We start from the raw sequence: 17,316 nt of genomic DNA, 5'->3' as shown, positions 1-17,316 counted from the left end.
GGAGGCCCTGCCTCAAAAAACAAAATAAAACAAATAATAATAATAATAATAATAATAATGCTATGAAGGAAACGGCGTTTTCCAATAGCATTGCTTAGGGAAAACACAACATTTAACCTTGAAAAACATCCTAGATTAAATAAAAAATAGAACATCAGCATGATAGACTCGGCATGACCACATTCTTATGAAAAGGAATCTTCTGAGCTTAATACTTTCCCACCTGTGTTTTACCTGATGGAAACAAAGCCCTCTCCTGGATAAACTCTGTTTCAGAGCCTGAATTAGCCCTAAGTGTGAAGCTGAACAGTAGGCTTGTGCACAAAAAGGCTAATAAAATGTGGAATAATAGACTTGTAGTTAAAAATAGAACCTGATTCCATGCAAATGACACAGACATGACTTCTTAATGCGAAGCCAGGTGGGTTTTCTACATCAAGTGTCCTCTTCCTGTCTTTAGTCCCTCCCCCTCACCTTCCATTCTTTCCCCCACCCCAGTCGACCCACCCACCCAGTTATATTTAGTATTACAGCCTGTGGGTTTCTAAAAGAATTCTCTCATGTGTTTTTGAGTTTCACTGAAGGGAGAACCTTCTGTTTTGTGTCACATTTTTATGTATATATTTAGGTCATGTCTTGTTTTTATGTATCTACTTAGCTTTCCACTTCTGAAGAAATAAATATTAAAAAACTTTCTCAACAAATGAGTAAATTCCAAGAACCCTGGTTTAAAGTGGCTGGATGGGGGATGGGAATGTGGGTAGCCAGTCCAGTGGAAAGGCTTTGCATGGGGCCAGGCTTCTGGAGTAATCCTTCCCAGCTGGGGACAGGTGAGAGGTTCACTCTGCATGGTGCCTGTCAGAAGTGACAACTGTGGAAGTAAGGAGCATAAATCATTTCCCAGCTGTGAAGACAAAGGAACTCATATTGTGCCTAGCTAGAGGGAGTGGAGCAAATAAAATTAACAGTAATGAGGGAGCAACTGAGCACTCTCTGTCACTCCTCGAAAGCCAGTGGTTAGTGTGCCACACTAACTGATGGAAATCGGGACCTGGAGGAAAGTCAGGCTTGTGAGGGATTCTGGGAAGCATTTGTTACTTTCTCTGGTGAGTCCGGACTGAAGCACAGGCAGTGGGGCTGGGGGAGCTGGAGGGCGACAGAGAACTGGATTCTGCACCTCCAGGAGAGCTTTTTGCAGGCTGCTCTGTACACCATGTCTGTTAGGTGCCTCAGCCTGATCTGCATGTGCATCCACCCAGGCTACCCCCTCTTGCTGCTATGCCATGGGCAGAAGAACACACCAGATCTGGGCACCCCAATGTCCCCTTAGGAAATCTAGCTTCCATCCCATGGCTTCTTGAGTCAGAGAAACAAGACCAAGGAGAAGTCTTTCACTCTGAAGAAAAAACTGTGGCCCCATTGCGGTTTCATATTTTGTTGCTTCTTCTAGAGTCAGAGGTAGAGGGTATGAGAAAAGAGAGGACACTGTGCTGGGGTATCCACAGCCTATTCTTCATTTTCTCTGAAGTTTGAGGACAAGCATTTGCACATGGCCAGCTCTATGAAGTGCAAAGCTGTTGCTTCCTATGGGAAGTAAATCCATAACTAGCCTGTACTTATTAAGGGCCTCTGCCCATGCAGCTAATCATGTCCAAGGGACACCATGACCCCACCTATGGGTCAAACGTCAGGGACAAGACCTACCCTTTCACACTTATTTCGGCTCTGAGTAGAAATCTTCCTTGAAAACTGTCTTATGCTTTAGGCTGGATAACTTAACCAGAGAAGGTCTAATATGATCATCTATTCACTCAGCAGGGGAACATGTTCACCCAGCTTTCTGTTCCCCAAACTAGCCAGATTGGCAATGGAGGAGCTGGGATTAGTGGATGATCCCAAAAGGTGCTCCAGGTTGTGTGGAGAAGGGTGAGGCACCCTTAGTGACAATGGATGAAAATAGCATCATTGCTATTTCTTTCTTTTCTGTCACGATTTTTAAACTTATTTTGAATTGACACAGAGTTGTACATATTTATGGGGTGCAGTGTGTTAATTTGATACATATGGACAGTGTAATGATCGGGTTACGGTAATTCATGATCCATCTCCTTAGGTATATTGCTTTTCAAACTAGGAATGCCAAGAAATGAGGCCTTCAGCAGGGCCTAGAGACTTTCATTCCTGACCTGGTTCATCCGCCCCTATTGCTTTGTCCCCCAGAATGAGTGTCTTTCTTCTGCCTTAGAATGGAGGTTTTAGCTGGGTGTGGTGGTACACACATGTTATACCAGCACTGGGGAAGCTGAGGAAGGAGGATCGCCATGAGTTTGAGGCCAGCCTGGGCTGCAGGATGAGTTCAAGTCCAGCCTGCACCATAAAGCAAAACCTTGTCTCAAAAAAAAACAAAAAGAAAAAGAAAAAATATTTTACAGTTTTTTAGGGATGGCGAAGCTAACAAATATGTTCAAAGATCCTAGGGGGAGGCACAAGCCACTATCTGGGCCAGCATGGAAACCCCAGAGTCAGCCTGGCAGGGAGAGTTGGAGAATGTGGTGAAGGCCTTCATTGTAGCTTCTTTGGGAAGAACAGGTGAGGCAGGTGTGCAGGCTGAGGGCGGGCTATTTTTGCCGATTTCTGTGGGCTCTGGGGCATGAGGTATGGCTCTAACTTGTTGGTGCCTTACCTGAGCCCAGGAGTGATTAGGGTAAGGGAATAGAAGCGCTCAGTTGGACAGCCGGATAGAGGAGGTGGCTGGAGTGTGACTAATGTGGAGGGTTGGCTTCCATTTGAAAGGTGGGCTCAAGGGCCTTGTAGACTACTGTGTCTCTAAGATCTGGCTCAACTAGAGAGGAGCAGTCCCTCCAGGGTCCAAAGGTCCTGAGGTCAAAACGTCAGATACAGAAGATCAAAAGACATGGTTAATGGATCTTCCTCTTCTCTCAAGCTCACATAATGTAGGCCACTTCACCCCCACAGGATGCTCCCTCCTATGAAGCCCCGTAGCACTGAATGACGCTGACATTCATTTTGGTGTCTATTTGGGCTAAGTCCACCCATCAAAACCTAAGCTCCTTGGAGATGGGGACTGTGTCTCGCTTATGTAAGTTCCTTATAGCAATGGCACACACTCTTGAACATAATAAACATTCATTACATTCTGTCAAGGAAGGCTCAAGGTTCAGTTTGGCAGGCCTTAATCCTGAAGCAGAACTAACTCTGCCTTAAAAGGACTCACAGCTTGATTTCTTCCTCATTATCCAGTGCTTGATCTTTCCACAATTTACAATGTTTACAAACCCACACAGCCTTTGTGAAATTCACAAACAAGGAAAATACAAGCAGCTCCAGCTGTGATTACAACTGAGAAGGGGTCATTTCTAATTGTAACTGAAAAGGAAAAATTGAGTTAGTATGGATGGCCTGACCACAGTGTTTCCTCCATTAACTCCCTGGAAGGGGAGAGTAGATTACGCATGTTAACCTGGTTCATTGACTAGTCAGGAGGCAGAGGGACATGTCTGCCTGATGAATGTTTATTAACAAGCAAGTCATCTGTGCTGAGTCTGTTCTCAGCTGGTCAGCACAGCCCTGGCTACTAGGAAGCAAGACTGACCTGGGTTCAAGTGGCCCAGACATAGTGGATGCTCAGGGTACTGAGGGTGGACCTGGTAATGCAGCTGCAGGCCTTGGGCTCCTCCTCCAGGAGAACAGGAGCAAAGAGCGTAGACCAAATGAAGAGTGGGTCAGACCTGAGTGTAAAATGTCAGACCAATTTGGCTCCATCCCTGGGGCAGAACCGATGAATAAAAATAGACTACACTTTGGGAGGCCTGGCATGGAATTAAATTCCAGGGCCCTAGCTACAGCTTTGCCAAATGGGCTGGCTTCCTGCCTGTGTCCAGAAATGCCCTTGTCATCCAAGGTGGAGGTGGGGGGGAGGTAGAGGAGGAAGGAGAGCTTTTTCTGTGGGTACCCTAACACTGGGGGGGCTGCCCCAGCTGTTATTAGTCTTCACTGTTCAAAATGTAGTCTGCAGCCCAGCAGCAATGGTCTCTTTTGGGAGCTGGTTAGAAATTCTAGGCTTTGAAACTAAGGTGTAAAACTTAAGGGGACACCTGAACAATAATAAAAAAATGTATTTTAAAATTACCAAAACGAATGCCAAAAATTCATGATGAATACAATATCAACATTTTAAATAAGGGCAGGATCTGACCTTGCACTTGAATAAACCCACACCACTCACTGTACTTCAATCTTGGCTCTGACCTCTTGTACCCTCCCCCAGCAGACTCAAAATATACATTCTAACAAGATCCCCAGAGGACTCATTTACATCAAAATTTGAGAGGCACAGCTTGAGACAATGCCACGTCATGCCATAACAACCCCAAATCTTGGAATCCAGACAGCAGCAAAAATGGAAGAGGAAGGCCAGAGATAAAGTTCCAGAAGCACCAAACTAAAACTCGCTTGCTTACCATTTGCCTGGCTTTGCACAAAATCACCTTAAAATTATAGCATTTCATAGTTTACCAAGAACTTTTAAAAAACAGTATATTTTTAAATAATTATCAATGCATAGAAAGTTGCAAGGATTATTGAGAGAGATCCCACATACCCTTCGCCCAGTCTCCATCAAAACTATCTTCGTCTATTTGGGCTGCTGAACAAATGCCTTTGACTGGGTAACTTACAAACAACATAAATCCATTGCTCATGGTTCTAGGGGCTGAGAAGTCCAAAGTCAAGGTGCCAACAGATCCAGTGTCTGATGAGTCTTTTCCTCAGACTGCCATGTGTCCTTTCAGAGTGGAAGGATTGGCACTTTCTATGTGCCCTTTCATGGTGGAAGGGCTACAAAGGGGCAAATAAACTCCCTTGAGTCTCTTTCATAAGGGAACCAACAATCGTGAGGGCTCTGCTCTAGTGACCAGTCACCATTCCAAGGCCTCTTTGCTTATTACAAACACATTGGAGATTATAGGTCAACATAGGAATTTTGGAGGGACACAAACATTCATACCATAGCATTACATTTTTTATAACTATAGTACAATATCAAAATAAAGGAAATTGACATTGGTACAAGATGCACATATATACTGGCATAAGGTATGTGTCATTTTATAACATGTATAGATTTATATAACCAACATGGTTAACAAAAGTAGTTCAATACCACAAAGATCTAAAGTTATAGCTTTAGTTATATTCACCCCTTCCTTCCCTGCCCTGCCATCCCTAACCCATGGCAATGACTAATCTTTTTAACATTATATACAAAGAAGCATATAGTATGCAATCTTCGGAGATTGCCCTTTTTTCTACTAAGCTTAATGAACTCTTCATCCAAATTGTTGCATATACCACTGGTTTGTTCCTTTTTTATTGCTGAGTAGAATGCCATGGTATAGATGTGCCAGAGTTTGTTTAGTCATTTCCCTATTATAAAACATTTTGATTGTTTCCTTATTTGGTTATTACAAATAAAGCTGCCATAAACTATCCTATTTCTTTTGCCTTTCCATATAAATTTTAAATTATGTTGTCTATATTTATATTAGATAGTCTTCCTGGAATTTTGATAGAAAATGCATTGTCTATATATAACTTTGGGAAGAATTAACAGCTTTATTCTATTGAGTCTTATAATTCTTAAACATTATTTATTTCATCAGTATTTTATAGTTTTTAGCATACAAGTCTTATATATTCTGCATTATATTTATACCTAAGTATTTCATTTTTTGAGTGATTATAATTTGCCTTGTATTTTTATTTCAGTCTCTACATATTTATTGTTAGCATATAGAAGTACAATTAACTTTCTTATGTAGATCTTATATTTTATGAACTTCTAAGGGCTTCCTGGTAGATTCCTTAGGATTTCTAAGTAGCCCATAAGTCATCTACAAATAGATTTTTTCCTTTTTTTGATCCATATGTCTTTTCTTTCCTTGTCTTGCCTTATTGAGTTTGCTAGAACCCTTAGTACTATGTCAAATAGCAATGATGAGTCCAGACATCCTTGCCTGATTCCTGATATTAGGGAGAAAGCATTCCATCTTTCACCATTAAGTATCACATTAGTCATAGGTTTTGTAGATATTTTTCCTCCTATGCTGGAGATTGAACCTAGCACCTTGTGCATGCTAGGCAGGCATTGTACCACTGAGCTGCGTTCCCAGCCCTATTAATATTTTTTATCAAGTTAAGAAACTTCCTTTCTAGTCCTACTTTACTGACAGTTTCTATCATAAATGAAGATTGAATTTATTAACTGCTTTTTATGTATCAGTTGACATGATGGTGTAATTTTTCTTTTTTGGCCTGTAAATATGATGGGCTACACTGAGTGATATTTCAAGTACCCTAAACAGCCTTGAATCCCTGGAGTACATGCCCCTTGGTCACAGCATATAATTCTCTCCCTCTCTCTCTCTCTCCCTCTCTCTCTCTCTATATATAGATAGATAGATAGATAGATAGATAGATAGATAGATAGATAGATAGATAGATCTGGCTTCTATTTGTTAATATTTTGTTAATATTTTTGGATATTTTGTTAAGGATATTCATAAGGAGTATTAGTCTATAGTTTTCTTTATTGTAATGTCTTTGCCTGGTTTTGATATCAGTAAATACTGGCTTTATAAAATGAACTGGAAAGTGTATCTTCCTTTCCTATGTTCTAGACAAGATTATGTTGAGTTGGCTTTAGTTCTTTAAATGCTTGGTGGGATTCTTCAGTAAAACCATCAGGACACTGTGCACTTTTGTATTCATAATTTGAGTTGATTCTTATGACAACCTTGCAAAGAAGGCAAAATTTCGTACAGATATAGAATTGAAGGCTCAGAGGAATTGAGTGAGTTACATTAAAACCCACTGCTATAGCACTCGTCTCAATTCCCCCCTCGTTAGAACCATTGCTATGGCTTTCTGCTTCCTCATTACTGTGGGCTTGTGGAGAATGATAAATAAAGGCATCCTTACGCTCATATCTGTAGCACTCGTCATGGGGTTTTATGCCCAATAGACATTGACTAAATGGAGTCGAGCTGTATGATTACAGTAATCCTTCTGGGATTAACTATATCAGATCAAGGTTGGGGTTATGCTGCTCAGAAACTGCCTTTTTTCAAGACAGTGGGCTTTGAGGCATTGCCAGGGGAGCGGGCCCCTGCTCTTGACCAGGGGAAAAGGTTGACTGCTTCTAAGGCAATTCACTGGAGCAAGAAATTTCCCCTGGAAATTCTGGAATATGTTCTGAGGGATGGAGTGGGCAGCTGTATGGACCAAGATAGCTCAGTGGAAGGACACTGTACAAGAACAAGAGTAGGAACCGGCAGCCCCACGAGTTTTCTAGCTGTGCACATTTACTGAGCATCTACTACTCAGTAAACAAGTTATCCTGCTTAAGAGCTAAAGAAGTCTTCACCATGGGTAACAGACTGGACCACAGAAATGCTTTCCTAAACCCTCTTGCATGGTGGTTCCAAAGGCAATGTCTTTGAAATGTCTCAACATTTCTTGACTTATGTGCAGCTTGCTTTTCCCTTGTATGTTAACTGCACATCTCCTCCGGCTGTAAGTTTGGAACCATTTAACTATATCAAAGTCTTTGTCTTTGAGGAACTCATAGAGTTGGGACAAAAATTGTCACTCGCAATTTCCAGGTCTCTTGGACTGAGTATACAGTGAGGTAGTAGGACAATAAGTCCAGAGTAGGTGGATGAAGGACAGAGCAGACATGCTGGATACCAGGTCAAGCTGGGCTTCAAATGAAGTGCTTGAGTAAGTGAAGGGAAAAGAGAAGGCCTTTTTTGGAGCAAAAAAGAGAGTGAGGAAGTGTTGGCTTATTGTTGCGAAGGGTTTGTGACAGCCTAGAGTCACAAGTGTTCATGACCCTGAGGAGGAGGACTGAGCTGAGAGGAGCAAGAGAAGGGAGGATGGGCTGTGAAATTCATCTGGCTCTCAGAAGAGTTTTGTTACAAGGCCTTTAATTTACCCTCAAAATAAGACTTGGAAACGGGGAGTAAGACTGCTCTTTTAAAAAGCAACTGAGACACACCTGTCAGAATGGCTAAAGTCCCAAAACAAAACCACACCAAGTGCTGGTGAGGATGTAGAGCAAAGGAACTCTCATTCCCTGCTGGTGGGAATGTGAAATGGCACCACCTTGGAAGACACTGCTGCAGTTTCTTACAAAACCAAACATACTCTTTCTTACCTTAGGGTCCAGCAACCACACTCCTAGATATGTGTTCAGCTGAGTTGAAAACACAAGCCCTGCACACAAACCAGCTTTATTTATAATCACCAGCTACTAGAAGTGACTAAGATATCTTGCAGTGGATGGACAGATGGATGGATAAACACTTGGAGGTACACCTAGACAGTGAAATATTTCTTAGTGGTAAAAAGAAATGGACTGTTGAGCCAGGAAGAGACATGGAGGAACTTTAAACACTTTAAATGCATACTGCTTAATGAATGAAGCCAGTCTGAAGAGACTACATGCTATTGGATTCCAATTATATAGCATTTTGGAAAAAGCAAATCTCTAAAAATAGTAAAAAGATGTGTGGTTGCTAGAGGTTGGTGTGAGAGGGAGGGGTGAATAGGTAGAGCACAGCAGAATTTTAGGGCACTGAAATGCTCTGTGTGGTGCTCTAATGGTCATTACATATTTGGCAAAACCCATTGGGCTCTGGTCAACACACAAAAATCAATAGCTTCCCTCTATACGAATGACAGACTCACTGAGAGAGAAATAGGGCAAACAATTCCTTTCACAATAGCATCCAAAAAACTGAAATACCTAGGAATCAACCTAATGAAAGAAATCAAAGACCTCTTCTCTGAAAACTATGGCACTCTGAAAAGAGAGATTGAAGATGATATCAGAAAATGGACAGACATCCCCTGCTCCTGGGTAGGAAGGATCAATATAGTGAAAATGGCCATACTTCCAAAACTACTATATAGATTTAATGCAATTCCAATTGAGATCCCAGCAGCATACTTCATGGACCTTGAGAAAACAATCCAAAAATTCATTTGGAACAAGAAGAGACCCAGAATAGCAAAAGCAATTCTAGGTAACAGAGACATGGCAGGGGGTATCACAATCCCCAACCTGCAACTATACTACAAAGCTACTGTGATAGAAACAGCATGGTACTGGCAAAGAAACAGACTTGAGGACCAGTGGAACAGATTAGAAGATGCAGAAACAACACCAGACACACTCAGCCATCTCATCTTTGATAAAGGAGCCAAATACCCTCACTGGAGGAAAGATAGCCTCTTTAATAAATGGTGCTGGAAAAATTGGGTTTCAACTTGCCAAAGATTAAAACTAGGCCTATATCTCTCACCATGCACTAAACTAAAATCTAAATGGATTAAAGATCTAAATATTAAAATAGAAATGCTGAACCAGTTGGAACAGAGGTTAGGTAGAACTCTTGAAGACACCGATGTAGGAACAGATTTTATAAACAAAACCTCAGTTGCCCGTGAACTAGCACAAACAATCAACAAGTGGGATCTCTTCTTATTAAAAGGCTTCTGCACAGCAAGAGAAACCACCAGCAGTGTGAAGAGACAACCCACAATGTGGGAAAAAATCTTCACCTGCTTTTCCTCAGACAAAGGTCTACTATCTCAAATCTATAAAGAACTTAAAAAGATCAGACCTCCCAAATTTAAAGACCCAATCCAAAAATGAGCATCTGAAATGAACAGACATTTCTCAGACAAGGAAGTAGAAATAGCAAATAAATACATGAAAAAATGTTCAACATCACTGGTCATTTGAGAGATGCAAATGAAAACAATGAGATTCCACTTCACTCCAGAAAGAATGGCTGCTATCATGAAATCAACCAATAACAAATGCTGGCAGGGCTGTGGGGAAAGAGGAACCCTGCTCCACTGCTGGTGGGAGTGTAGAGTGGTGCAACCACTGTGGAAATCAGTATGGAGATACCTCAAAGAACTAGGACTGGAAGTCCCATTTGACCCTGCTATTCCACTGCTGGGGATCTTCCCCAAAGAATTAAAAGAATCATACCACAGTGATATATGTGCGCCCATGTTCATAGCAGCACAGTTTGTAATAGCTAAAACTTGGAAACAGCCCAAATGCCCATCAACTGGAGTCTGGATAAAGAAAATGTGATTTTTTAATAAAATGGAGTACTACTCAGCCATAAAAAATGAGAAATTAGAGACATTTATAGCTAAGTGGATGTACATTGAGGCAATACTCTTAAGTGAAATAAATAGGACACACATGTATAAATACTGAATAGTTTCTCTGGTGTGAGAAACTGAAAGTGTAAATAAGGACTAAATGTATAATAGGTAATGTGAAATAGGAAGGAAAGGGGCAAAGGGGAAGGAAGTGGGAGGGGTAGGGGAAAGGAAAGAAGGGAATGGAATTAATATGAGAAAATGGAAAAATAGGAACAAAATCTTTGTAAATAGGGAGGACTGGAGGGGTTGAAGGGAGGGCTGGGCAAGGGTGAAAAATAAGAACCAAGAGAGACTATGTAAAGGTGCAAATTTCCAATGATGAATGTCATTATATTGTATACCTAAAATGTACCAATGATTAGAATGAATAATTGATAATATAGAATAGGAAGAAAAGGTCCAAATGGGTAGGGGTAGTGGGAGGGGCAGGGGAAAGGAAAGAAGGAAAAGGAAAAATGGTGAGAAATGGAAAAAATGGAAATAAAGTCTTTGTAAATCGGGAAGGGTGGAGGGGGTGAAGGGAGGGCTAGGAATGGGGAAAAAAATAAGAACCATCAAGAACCTAAGATGCATCATGTAAAGGTACACGTTCCCAATGAGAAATGTAATCGTGTTTATACCTAAAATGTACCAATAAAAGAATTTAACAAAAAAAAAAGAAAGAAAGAAAAAGAATAATAATAATTTTTTTAAAAACCATCAGGCTCTATAGCACAAAGGAAATGTTTGTCTTCCTTGTTTTGTGGTACCGGGGATCAAGCTTGGGGTCTCACACATACCAGACAAGCGCTGTATCACTGCGCTGCGTCACCAGGCCCAGAGTGTAAGACCGGAGGCCTTACCAAACGCTCCGAGAAGCTGACTGTAGTGGAGCGCACCCAGGGATCCCAGCGGTGCCTCCAGAATGTAAGACCAAGGGCCTTACCAAACGCTCCGAGGAGCTGACTGCAGCGAAGAACAACCGGGAAGGAACACACCGGACAAGTTGGAAAGTAAAACAGACCTTAGTCTGCCCAGACGGCACTCCCAAAGCAAAGTAGCTTAGAGAGGCAACTAGTCCAGAGTCCGAGGCTCTTTTTATAGGGGGTTGCAGGGAAGTTAACAGGCGAAATTTACAGAAGAGGGAACAAAGGTTAGTGGTCTTACATTTGTATGTTAATTAGCCTGACACGTACTGATGGTCAGCAGATGTTTTGTAGATTGTTCTATAGATAGCGGTGTCCAGAACATCAGTTTTCGAACAAAGAGTTGAGTAATTTACTTTGGGACCTTATGGCTGATACAGATCTTATCTAGTGTCGCAGAACTAACAAGCATCTTTATCTATTTACTCACATTCAATCACACTTGGGGCTAGGGGAGTTTTATGATTACAGAGTTATGCAGTCCCACAAGAGTGAATCTTAATGAAAACCACGAACAGTACTTAAGGATAACACGTTAGTATGGATCCATCAAGTGCTACACCAGTGCAAGATTATTAATATAACGGGGAACCTGTGCAAGTGCGGGGGGGAAGGAGGGAGATTGAGTATATGAAATTCAGTGCACAATCTGCTCGATTGTTCTGTAAATCTAAAACTAAGTTAAAATAGTCTAGTAATTTCTTTAAACCAAAGAGATTTCAAATTAAAAGAATTTTTAAAAAGCAAATGTGGTGAGAATTATTTTTAAATATTAAGAGTCAGCAAGGTAATCCCGGAAACGTGCTTGTAACATACACAGCCAGCCTTGCTTTTCAGGTTCTCCTTCACTTATAGGTCCCCTCAATATGAAACCCATGCCTGGAGCTGGGCATGGTAGCCCTTGCCTATAATCCTACTTGGGAAGCTGAGGCAGGAGGATCCAGAGTTGGAATTTGTACAATGTGTCCCTCTTGGAAGGAAGACTTTTCTGCCTTTGGCTAGTTTGCTGAGCTTTATCAGAAAATGAAATTGGGTTTATCTTCTACATTTGGATAAGCAACATCACATTCCTTCCACAGGAAAAAGGACTTTTTTTGTTGGCCAAACTTTTCCTCCAGGAATCAGTGATGGTAGCCTTGCAGGACTCATTGATAATTCTCCATAATTACATATGAGACCCTTTAAAAAATTTTTTGGTGGTTTATCTCTTCTGAGTAATTAAATGAAGCAATCAGCACATCTTTCATATTATAAGGAGCCTTTCTTTTTTAAAAAAAACTACTCCTCTTGGAGTTTCTGGAAGTGACAATAAGGGTAAATTCCAATCAGTTGCTCTAATGGCTCTTAATGAGGTGTTTGTCTTAAGCCCTCTAAGCTACACAGGGCTTCTCCAACAGAGAACCTTTAAGACTGCATTAATCCCCTTGAGTTCCAAATCTGTTCACTTTAAGGGCTGAATCAGCTTCCATAACCCTTTGAACGCACAACATTTTCTTTCAAAGTTGACACTTTCTATTTAAATGGCAAAAAGTAAACCTTAAGGTTACAGAGCTGAGCATATTGATTTCAATTATCACCTTTACATTTTCACCTTGTTCTTCTCTTAATTAGAAAGAGCCAGGGATTATCTACACAAGACTGGAAGGTTCATTGTGATTGGCGGGATTGTCTCCCCTGTCCACGACTCCTACGGGAAACAGGTAGGTTGCTTCCTGTGCCCTGTCTTCCTTCACCCTCCTTCCCTCAATTAACAGTGCCCTTGGAGAAAGTTGTCCCCTTGTGGTCCCTACTAAGATTCCTGGAAATGCAAAATGTACCAGAGCAGGCATCTGCCTCCGTCTCTGGCCAGACTGGAGTGAGTGGGTGTTTGGGCAGCAGCTGGGAGGAGCAGCCGCCCATGACAGGCAGCTACTCACAGCACCAGGCCCAGTCCATACTCACTGAAAGAGGAGGAGGCATGCAGGCTTGGGGTGGCTTGGCCTAGATACCAAACCCATGGCTGGTTATGGATTGAGCTGCATTGGGCAAGACTTCCCTGGGATTTTAGGAGAAAATATCCTATGTCTCTTGTTATCAAATTTAAATTCACTGGGCCGGGGATTTAGCTCAGTGGTTTGGCCGCCTGTTGTGCAAGCGCAAGGACCCGAGTTCAATCCCCGGTACCAAAAAAATTAAATTAAATTAAATTAAAATAAATAAATAAATAAATTCATTTCCCTGCTCCTCCCTCCATACCACATGCCCCAGAAAATTTAGGAGCTCTCTTAGTCATTCCCGCTTTGTTCCACAGACATGGCTGGGCTCTGGGGGAGGTCAGCAACCCAGCCAGACTGAGCCATCAGCAGGCAGCCTTTATTGAGTGAAGTCTCATGTCCCTGCAGGACACACCTGGCCTGCCCCAAGCATGGTGGCTCATCTCTGACCCTGTTGGGGCGGCATATGCTACAGATCCTTCAGCTTTTTCTTCCCCCTCTGCCACTTCATGCCTTCTGCGTGGCAGATGGAAAAGTTATGGGGTCACATCTCACGTTCCCTCTTAACACCAAAAACTGGCTGCACTGTGTTTGAGCTGATGGTCTGGGGCAGTGGGGGGTGGAGGGAGGTTCCCTGTGATCACTCTGTTGCTTCCCAGGGCCTCGTGTCGAGTCGGCACCGTCTCATCATGTGCCAGCTGGCCGTCCAGAACTCCGACTGGATCAGGTAGGCGGGGCCTGATGATGCCAAAAGCAGGTGCCCTGCGCTCCAGGAAGGGCGGGCAGGCGGGCCGGGGCGAGGTGCGCGAGCAGCAGTACTTTGATTCCCACCAAGGGTGGGCCCGTGAAGGAGAACTATTAGCCCTGTGCAGGCAATGATCAAGTAGACTTCAAGGGGTGGCCCAATGGATATCTTTATTTTTTAAACCAGCTGTGGGGTTCAGGAAACTAAAGAGGACGCTTTTAAGGGTTTGTTCTGCTTTACCACCTCTAGGTCCTGGTGTGATTCCTAGAGCTTCTAAAAGCACCTCTGGGTGCTTTCTGCCTGGCCAGAAAGTCTGAAATGCCTTTGGCTCTCACCCCACTAACTTCATTAACTCTCTTCCTGTCAGCAAATGTTCCCTGGCCTGGGCAATGGCCCGTTCCCAAGCTCAGGCTCTCTTTAGCGGAGGCGCAGGACCTTCGAGGACACTGTCCTTTGCGGTGTCCTCACCAAGTCACACCCGAAGAGTGCCTTTCTACTCATGCTTTTCCCATCAAACGTGCCACTAAGATGGCAGTGCCTGTCCCCCATCAGCTGCCTGTGCTGGCAGTGTAATTAAAGCAAGCCTCCACTAATTATGTTAATTATGCTCCCCCAAGTTCCTGCTGTTATAATTTGCATGAGAAGATTATTTTTTAACAAAAATAATGGCACACCCTTTGTGCTGTAATTTCTCCCTGTGGAAAAATGAGCAGCATCTAGAGGTTTCCACGAATGGAAGGAAATGAGGGGAAGGTGACCTGAGAAGGGGAGAGGGTGTTAGTGGGGAGGGTGGGCAGAAGGAAATGAGAGCAGTGAAGGGAAGCAGCGGTACTGATTAAACAGGGGCCCTCGTCACTGGTGTGCAGATTGTGTGAGGAGCACACGCCCTTTGCAGACTTGCGCATCCCCTCGGGATCCGGGTAAGTGGCGAGATAGCTACTTTTTCTCAGGCGAGACACAGACCCAGAGCAGTCCCAATACTCACAGGCCTGTGCAGCTATGATCATGTCAGGACGAGAAATGAGGCCTCTCCTGACCTCCTGGAGAAAATGGGGTCTGCTGGGGAAAACATTGGGCAAGAGACTCTTCTTGTTTGGATGTGCTTAGAGGATTCTGGAATAATCCCCTCATTCCTTCAGTAAATATTTACTGAGTGCCAGCTGCTTGCCTGACGCTGTTCCAGGCCCTTGGAAAATCAGGACTGAGACCACCAGGGAGTCCAAGAGTGAGTTCAGAGAGGGGAGCTGCTGCTCCTCTGTGCACCTGTGTGCAGCAGGGCAGGAGAGGGGGCCTAGGAGGAGCCCGGCTCAGGGCGAGCGGACTCCTTTAGCCTTTTCACTGAGTGAGACCTCATTCTGGAAGCGTAAGGTGTATGGAGAGCAAGGAGATGGTGGATAGGGAATGCTTCACTTCTAAGATGTTTGAGAAATTACCCAATTTAGAGGCTCATTAGTTGGCAAGTAAGTGTGCGTCATTCAGGGACTGGATCCCTGCGTACTTCACAAGCTAGTGTGCAGAAGTGGTGGCCAGTCTAGGGGTCTGTGTCATCGAGTCTCACTGCCATGCCTCCCCTCCATGCTTGCAAGGCACCCCCATGACACAGGGAGGCAGACTGGGCAGATGCCCCAGGGTCCACAGCCTGGCAGGGGAAAGCTCAGTTCCCTCTTGCTGAGGGCTTGGCTCATTTAATTCTTATCACAGTCCTATAGAGTCCACAGGAAAAATCCCTTTTGTGAGTAAGAATAAGAGCAAGACACTCTACTAAGCACTATACATATATAATTTACGAAGCCCTTGCAACAAGCCATAGGATAATTACTACTGTTGTTCTCATTTTACAGATAGAGAAAGTGAGGCACTGAGAGATCACCTAACTTTCCCAAAGCCTCACATTTGGAAAGGGCTGAGGCTGGAATTAAGCCCAGGTAGATTGGCATGAGCATCTTGTCTCCTGAGACTATGGCAGACTCCTCTCATTTTCCAGAGGAGGAAACAGGATCGGGAAATGTTTTGCACCCAGGTTTTATCTGATTTGAGATTTAAGCACATAATATGATCAGGTCTGCTAGGTTTCCTGACCTGTGATCATTGGAAGGAAACAATATGGACCCTGTGGGAATGAAAACCAAGGGAAACTTCTCTCCCATGATATTAGGGTGGACCCGTGGGAGTGCTACCAGGACACCTGGCAGACGACCTGCAGTGTGTTGGAACACCACCGGGACCTCATGAAGGTGAGCCGGGACACAGCTGAGGGGTGGCTGGACCACCAGGGTGCGAGAAAGGGGCTGTACCCTGCCAGGCAGGCCAGGAGGATTGGGGACCGACAGACCTGGTTTCTGCTTCCTACTTCCCTGCCAGGAATGAGAACATCCAGCCTGTTCAATGCACGAAGGAAAGCAGTGAATTCAGAACCTGGAGCAGCCCTGGGCATTGCCCCTGCCTCCCTTCTGTCCTCTAACTTGGCATCCCATCTGGATAGCATATGATATTGCTGCTGCTACCTATGACTGGAGCAACTGTTGATAGCTGGGAGCAGGTTCACCTGGGATTAAGGAGATCACAGTTGTAGAGCTTAGGATAGAAAGGAGAAGAGGAGGCTGACAAAGGAAGGCAGGAGAAAAGAGGTTGGAATTGGTACAAGCAGCCAAGCCCACTGCCCCTCTGTTCGGGGCTGTGGGCCCCTCTCTCTCTCTCTCCAGGATAAGTTGCTGCAGCTAGGGCACTGCACACCTGCTGGCCACTGCATCCTCATTCCTGCCTCCCTCCTTCACAAGAGCTTCAAGGGCAGATGGTATCTGACTTGTTTTCTTAGTGAGTAAGAGGGAGCACAGAAAGGAGCCCATGCACCTGAGGACATGCAGTGGGCCTTAGTGAACTGGATGGATGAGAGCTCCTGCATTCCAGACTGGTGCCTGGGGCCTGTATGGGCTGCAGAGGCCCAAGGGCTTGTTGCCAGGAAGAAGGGACTGTATCCAGTCGGCAGCCCCAGCCCCAGGATGCAGAGAGCACCCTTCCCAGACCAATACCAACCCATCAACTCCCACATTGGCAGAATGAAAACCAGCACTGTCGATACCAAGAAATCCAACTGACCGAGACAACAAAGAGTAATTGTGTTCACCTCCCCTGACACTGATGTAAAGCCCAAATAACAACACAGTGCAATTCTGATCCGGAGAGAACCTCCAGCCATCTCTGTTCCTGCTGTTGGAAGGCCTGTCTCCATCTTCTTAGAAAGCAGCTCCTGACCACACAGCTGTGCCGACCACACAGCTGAGCTTTCTTTTACTAGACCTGGAGCTGTAGAGCTCGAGACCATGCTAGGAAGCCAGGAGCAAGAAAGCTAGGGACAACAGGCTGCCTCTTTCTCAGTGTACTAAGGGACCCTCCCTTCCCCCAAGGAATTGGACAGAACTGATCT

General features: G+C 43.9%; 1 protein-coding gene across 2 annotated transcripts in view; it reads left to right on the top strand.

Annotated features, from left to right (window-relative positions):
• Nmnat2 (nicotinamide nucleotide adenylyltransferase 2) overlaps positions 1-17,316 on the top strand; it is a 177,843-nt gene that overhangs the window by 130,271 nt on the left and 30,256 nt on the right. For both annotated transcript variants that reach the window (XM_087194419.1, XM_004862819.4), the window contains exons 2-4: positions 12,786-12,874; positions 13,807-13,874; positions 16,048-16,126. In XM_087194419.1, coding sequence (XP_087050545.1) covers positions 12,786-12,874; positions 13,807-13,874; positions 16,048-16,126 — 236 coding nt within the window. The remainder of the gene's footprint in view (positions 1-12,785; positions 12,875-13,806; positions 13,875-16,047; positions 16,127-17,316) is intronic.

The sequence above is a fragment of the Heterocephalus glaber genome, unplaced genomic scaffold (genome assembly GCF_053883595.1).
Source record: "Heterocephalus glaber isolate CG9 unplaced genomic scaffold, H.glaber_assembly_v1.0 deba00001600, whole genome shotgun sequence".
Taxonomy (NCBI): Eukaryota; Metazoa; Chordata; class Mammalia; order Rodentia; family Bathyergidae; genus Heterocephalus; species Heterocephalus glaber.
Note: the sequence above shows the minus strand (reverse complement) of the source record. Positions and strands in the feature narration are given on the sequence as shown.